The sequence below is a fragment of the Octodon degus genome, unplaced genomic scaffold (genome assembly GCF_000260255.1).
Source record: "Octodon degus isolate 3935 unplaced genomic scaffold, OctDeg1.0 scaffold00065, whole genome shotgun sequence".
NCBI lineage: Eukaryota > Metazoa > Chordata > Mammalia > Rodentia > Octodontidae > Octodon > Octodon degus.
The window spans coordinates 8,613,678-8,620,771 of NW_004524641.1; the positions used below are offsets into that span (position 1 = coordinate 8,613,678).

Here is a 7,094-nt window from a genome sequence, read left to right on the forward strand (position 1 = left end):
CCCATGCTTTGAAGCAATGCTTCGGCTTCTCTTCTTTTTTTTTCAAGATCTGATTCTTCTTGCACAGGAGCAACAGCTTCCTTCTTCTGATCAGTCTAAAGTTTTTAAATTAAAAACTAAGTTAAGATATGACATGAAACATTTCTATTTTCTAGAATATAAATTTCTAACACTTATTTTGAGAAAAATTAGTTCTGAATATATTTTTTATAGTCATTCATAATAGTTATATAATAGTTACTAGTAATCTCCAAATGATATGTACTTAGTTAAACCCTGTTTACATAAAATAAATCAAAGAATTTCCACAAAATTTTCCTAATAGAGAAATTAAAAATTGCAGTCTGACTTTAATTTCCTATAGCAGTGATGACAAACCTTTTAGAGCTCTCAATAACAACAGCCCGCTGTGGCATGTGTGCCATGGGTTTGCCCCCACTGCTCTACAGGATAAAACTGCTGACCATGGACAGGAATGGCAGAAACCATCCTCCTCCCCAAGTGGCACTAAAGTATGTCATTACACAATGGAAAAGAGTGGAGTTATTTAAGAAGCAAATTATCAATAAATTGACAATTTGTTGAAAAAGTTTGAACATCTCCTGTACAAAATTTTTATTATATTTTTGTAACTGTAGGTAGAGTATATATATCAAAAATTCATCCAGAGAAAGTTTTTCTTTTTAAATTACATGTATTTATTTTTAAATTTAAGAAACAGGGTAGCTGGGTGTGGTGGTACAAGCCTTTAATCACAGCACTCTGAGAGGCTGAGGCACGAGGATTAGGGTTTCAGTCCAGCTTGGGCAACTCAGCAAGACCCTATTTCAAGAAGAAAAGCCCAGCTTCAGGTGTAGAAAGAATCTCACTATGTTGTCCACCTAGCATTAAGCTCCTGGGCTAGGGATGGGGATGGAGGGGGGGGAGATGGCTCAGTGGAATACGCACTTCCCTGGCAATGGCAAGGGTTTGAGTTCAATCCCCGGTTCCACCAAAAAAAAAAAGCTCCTGGGCTCAAGCAAGCTTTCTTCCTCATCCTCCAGGATGAGTCAGGACTACATGTAGACGCCACTGTACCTCGCTTTCAGATCTTACTTTAATAGTACAAATATATGGTTGAGTTTTGTTAAAATTAAAATTCCTTTTGAAAAACACAAAACATTTTTCTGTCACGCAAATTTAGCAACTTTTATTTCAGTCACCTCAGTGCTCCCAGATCATCCAAAAAAATCTCAAGTAAAACCTTAGCTTTCAAGGGAAAAGTTTTGTATGCACACCTCAAATGATGTCAACTAGATAATTATTATACGAGTAAATTCTGTTAGTTAATATGAGTAAATTCTGTTAGTTATCATACTATGATATCATTGTTCCTTAATCAAAATAGCAAAACGGGATTACCAAGCTGATGCTTTACAATATAATATAGTAGACCCACTGCTTATTACTAGTGAATTATCTCTTACAATATTTTATAAACTTTAAACTAGATAGCAATACCACAAATAGATATCCCTTGGAGATCACTTATGGCTAGAAAACAAAAACCAAATTTTCTCTCAGAACTGAAATATTTAAGGGTGTGGATACTATTTAGGAAGGCTCAGCCAGTCTGAATCATGCTTCTATTATTATATCAGTTATCTTTTTTTTTTTTAAATGTATTTGGTACAGGGCTCACTATGCAGCTTGGACTCACAGTGACCCTCCTGTTTCAGCCTCCCCAGTGCTGGGATTACAGGCATGCGCCACCATGCCCAGTTTTGGTGGCTGGCTCAACGTGCCTGGGGTAGACCAGCATGGCATGTAGTGCTGGGGATCAAACCCGGGTCCCTATGCTTGCCAGGCAGGTGCTTAGACCTACTGAGCTATCTCTCTAGCCCTGTTAGCTTTGATCAAATACCTAATGTAAAGTTCTAATCTTATCATGGAAAGATTCAGAATAAAATAGCACATTCTTCCATTATAGGTATCATTATATCATCATAGCAATGTCACACACAAATTGTACCTCTGACTTTTCTGCTACACACTTTTCTCTTAGTCTCCATAAGATTTCTAGTTACTCTTAACTATTATTTATGCTATGCCTTATAAAACTTGGCACCAAAGGCATATTTAAGACAGACTAACTTACATAGTCAATTTAAAACATATATGTAGTAAAAATATTCATAATCTGTCTTTAAATTTTTTGACAGTGGTCAGGCATGGTGATGCACGCCTGTAATCACAGCACCCAAGTGGCTGAGGCAGGAAGATCACTGTGAGTTCAAGGCCAGACTCAGCTACAAAGTAAGTTGAAGGCTACCCTGAACAGCATAGTGATAGACTGTCTCAAAAAAACCAAAAAAATTATTTCAAAAAAATCCATAAGGACCAGGTACATCCTGTAATTCTAGCACTCAGGATTATGAGGCAGGATGACTGCCACAAGTTCAAGGCCAGCCTGGACTACATAGAGAGACCTTGTCTCAAAAAACAAACAGGGGCCAGGGAGATGGCTCAGTGGAATAAGTGCTTCCCCAGCAAGCACAAGGGCCTGAGTTCAATCCCTGGTTCCGAAAAAAAAAAAAAAAAAGAGAAAAAGATTTTCCATTGGGATAAATGTTTCAATGCAGGAATAAGTAAAATATCTCAAGGTCAGGTTAATGTATATTTGTTCTATATGATAAAATATGTTTTAACAAAAGTCAGTATCAAAAATACCTGGTTCATCTTTGTGGTACTATGTATGAAATCAACAACTCAAGAAATATATTTCAATGATTAGCTCATGATAAAAGACAGAAATACAAATAAAATCAATTAAGTCTATTATATATTTCTGTTTGCCATTAGTATTATACATTCTGACAAAATTATTAGATTTTACTAGCAAAATGTTCAAATAGTTCAAAGTCTTAAACTAAGTTATGATATTACAATGCAGACGCTTTTTATTTTAATATATTCTTAGAAGATCACATTTATCAATTGAACATCCACAAAGGAAATCTTTTAAAAGTATTATCCTAGCTTTTCTCGCTTCCTGGCCATCTTGGCGGCTGCTTCTGGTTGAGGGCCATCTGCACCCACGACAAGAAGATGGTGGCCGAAGGAAGACGAAAATATCTCTGGAGTCTATCAACTCTAGGCTCCACTTGTTAGGAAAAGTGGAAAATACATGCTAGGGTACAAGCAGATGCTGAAGATGATCAGACAGGGCAAAGCGAAATTGGTCATCCTTGCCAACAACTGCCCAGCCTTGAGGAAATCTGAAATAGAGTACAATGCCATGTTGGCCAAAACTGGTGTCCACCTCTACAGCGGTAATAATATCGAACTGTGCACAGCATGAGGAAAATACTACAGAGTATGCACACTGGCAATCATTGATCCAGGTAATTCTAGTATCATTAGAAGCATGCCAGAACAGACTAGTAAAAAATAAACCAAGCAGAATTTTTCATTAATACAACATGCCACAGCTTGAAGAAAAAAAAAAAATCCTAAATGGAATAGTTTTAGTCAGTTAAAAACATCATATTTAAATTTACCAGTTTTGTCATTTTTCTGTACCTGGTTTCTATAATGTAAGATTCACTTACAGTGCTATATTTGCAGTTATAACTAATAGATTTTAATTATTTTAAAATTATGTAAAGGCATAAATACTTGAAATACAGCCAATTATTTTATATTGAGCTATTTTTTAGTAATGAAACATACTTCTTTTTTTTTTCTTTCTTCTTCTTTTCTCTTCTTTTCTTCTCTGATTTGGGCCAACCGCTGCTTCTTCCGTTCCAACTCAGCCTTTAATTCACTTTTGTCCGACATGTTTGTGACCTTAAGAAGCATACAATCATTTACAATTATCATTACACTGGTATAAGTAGCACATGAAAAAAAATATTAGAGACCATGTATTTTGTTTTGTTGTTGTTGTTTTTATGTATTTAGTACAGGGTTTCACAACACAGATTGGCCTCATAGTGATCTTCCTGTTTTTAGCCTCCCAAGGCCTGGGATTACAGGTGCGCTACCACACCCAGTCTCAATCTCTGTCTTGGTGCACCCCCAGGGGCAGAGCCAGCACAGCATGGGGATCGAACCCCAGTCTCCTGCATTGTCTAAGCAGGCACTTTAGTCCACTGAGCTATCTGGCTGGGCCCTAGACCATGTATTTTGATGCTATCTAAGGAGAAGAATGTATGTAATTGTACATTTAAAATAATGGAACCAAGCAGGTGTTATGGCTCATGCCTATAAGCCCTGATACTCAGAAAGCTGAAGAAGGAAGGTCAAAAGTTTGGGTCTCTCTTGGGCAAGTTAGTAAGACCTTGTCTCAAAAAGTAAATTAAAAAAAATAAATAAATTCAATGATAACAATAGCAATGAAAACATATACATACTATTAATAGAAGAAACATTACTGTATAAACAAATCGTATATGAAAACTATTATCCCATGATGAGCACAGGTGCCAACATGCAGTGAAAGCTTTAGGGTTCACATGCTCAAATTTAATACAACAACTCAATTTTTTACATCAATATATTAGTGCACTGGAGAGCTAAAGGTCAAAAATAGCACTTACCACAGGCTGGCATTAAGAAGCTGTACAATACCTGACAAAACTGTTAACAATTCTACACTCATTTCTAGAAACTTTACAAATACAACTGAAAGTAAAACAGAAAATTACTATGAATTCTAAAAGTTGCAATTAGTAATAATAAAGACAAGCAAAACACAGCATTTGTTAACACAGTTAACAAACCAAACGACCTTTTACTGCTCTGCAGTAACATCTCAACTACACTTCTTAAGGCACTTTTAGTACAATTTTTATGAAGACCCCTGAGAACGTAATCTATATGAAATCAGCGTGTGTTTTTGTCATTTCTATTATCTTCACAGCATCCTAGCACAGTGACTTCAACATAGTGACACTGACTAAATGATTAACAGGCAAGGAAGACAGAATTACAGAGATTCAAAAACAACCTCCATTTGTACTACAGTACTTCAACCTTAGCACTAGGACACAGTAATGAATTATTTTTTTAACTGAAAAGTAATCTGAACATACACCAGAAGCCAGGAACTCTCTACATATTTTGTATTTCTATTATTACGTATTACTATTCTTACTATCATGGGCAGGGGAATTGAGGATTGAACCCAAGGCCTTCCCACTAGGGGACCCCATTCCCTTGTTCAAAGGCAGGGTTCGGCTAAGTTGCCATGTCTTCTAGAATGAGCTGGAACTTTCAATCCTCAGCCTCCAAAAGTACCACCACACCCAGCTCATATACTGTTGATTTTATATGTAATGATAATCTCTGTCAATGTCTGTACAACTGAAACATTAAATGATCAGGAAAACTGGGAGAAAAACCTCTGGAAAAAAATCTATTTATGAAGTTTCTTTACAGTGAATAAAGATATATTAGTTAAGAGGTAGAATCCAGCTATTAATAAATGCGGTAAAGGAAATTTTAGTTATAATGTTCCATAGTCTAACGTGTGAGTTAAGAACCGTGAAAAGTTGGTAAGGCTGACTCTTTTTTTTTTTTTTTTTTTTTTTTTTTTTTTGCAGAACCAGGGATTGAACTCAGGCCCTTGCACTTGCCTGGGAAGCACTTATTCCACTGAGCCATCTCCCCAGCCCCTAAGGCTGACTCTTGAATACACTACTAGGAGTCATTTGAACAAACTAAAAACAAGGAACGTTTCTTATTTGGCCCTTCTTACACCTATAAGAAGCTTCAAACTAACAGCAGTGGGAGACAAATGTCACACCCACCTGCATCTAGGTTGGGCGAGTATTTTTGTTCAGCCTTAACGATAAGGCAGACACGCCAATACTAATTTATATCTAGGTTAAAGCATACGTTGTTAGTCAATCACCAGCAATAAAGTTTGTCGGGCTGAGCCTCGGGGGGCCTTGTCATCCCCAGAGGCCAGCGCCTTACGACAGACTCTACAATTCCACGCCACCGCCCTCCGCAGGGCGGCTGTCCGGCACACACAGGTGAGGGGAGTCACCCCCAACCCGAGTCACGTCCTTCATTCGTAGAACGGAGCAAGGCGAAAAGGCCAGCCGCAACTTTCTCCCGCGGGCTTCCGGCCAAGCGGGAGCGGTCCAGCTGCCGCGTCCGGCGTCAGGGACGGGGCGCCGCATGAGCCCCCGGCTCCGCGCGCCGCCAAGCAGGGGAGGCACCGGACTCCGCGCCCCGGGCCGCACCGCCTCGCGTCCGGCTCCCCGCCTCGTCGATGCGCAGCCGGCGCAGGAGCTGTCAGCAGCAACTGCCAAGCCGACCTGGGACGCAGCGGGCGGGAGGGCCTTGAGGGGGGGAGAGCCAACTCACCTGTCCGGTGGCGGGATGGGGACGCGTCCTACCGCCTGCAACCTCTGGGTTAAGTCCCTAGTTTAAGCCCCAAAGCCAACTGTCGTCACCACCAGCTCAGCTGCTTCCGAGGCACACAAAGAGGGATGGGCGGCGGCTGCTACGGAGAGGACGTAGGGACAAAAGGCTTCGCCAGACCGGCGTTGCTCTTAGAAACACGGTGCTGGCTTCTGAAGCCGCTTTTGACTTACCTCTTGGAAAAGCGATAGATGAGACAAATGGTTCAGCCCAGTCTGGGGATCCGAAGTATTTCCACTTGGCTAAAGGTGGAAAGCTACGCCTAATACCCCGCGCGCAACCACTGCCTTCCGCGTCGGAATTGGTGCAACATGGGAGAACTACAAGTCCCAGCAACAAGGCGAGCAGTGCATCTTGGGGGTTGTGGTAATTGGTTGTCGCAGGGCATGCTGGGATAGGTAGTATCTTAACTTTGGGTCTTCCACTTCAGGCCTTCCAGATTCCAATAGGAAGATAGCAGCACTTTGGTATTCTTTTAAGGTGGACAATGTTGAGAAAGTTTCATGTTATGTCTTAAGATCATTGACCCTATATTATAGGCAGAATTTTGAGAAGGGTGCTTTTTCATGGTGAACCTGAAAACTGGGTGAATGACACATTTTAGGGTACATGTATGAGATATATGTCCAAAGATATGATTATAGAACAGACCTATTGAGGATTCATATGATATCTGAGGT

General features: G+C 39.9%; 1 protein-coding gene across 1 annotated transcript in view; it reads right to left on the bottom strand.

Moving 5' to 3' along the window:
- Dync1i2 (dynein cytoplasmic 1 intermediate chain 2) overlaps nt 1-6,718 on the bottom strand; it is a 65,329-nt gene extending 58,611 nt beyond the window's left edge. Inside the window, exons 1-5 of the mRNA XM_023719203.1 lie at nt 6,588-6,718; nt 6,358-6,496; nt 5,793-5,864; nt 3,712-3,828; nt 1-95 (exon numbers count right to left, since the gene is read on the bottom strand). The exon at nt 1-95 is cut by the window's left edge and continues 2 nt beyond it. Coding sequence (XP_023574971.1) covers nt 1-95; nt 3,712-3,828; nt 5,793-5,798 — 218 coding nt within the window. The 5' untranslated portion in view covers nt 5,799-5,864; nt 6,358-6,496; nt 6,588-6,718. The remainder of the gene's footprint in view (nt 96-3,711; nt 3,829-5,792; nt 5,865-6,357; nt 6,497-6,587) is intronic.
- Between the last annotated feature and the right edge of the window lie 376 nt (nt 6,719-7,094).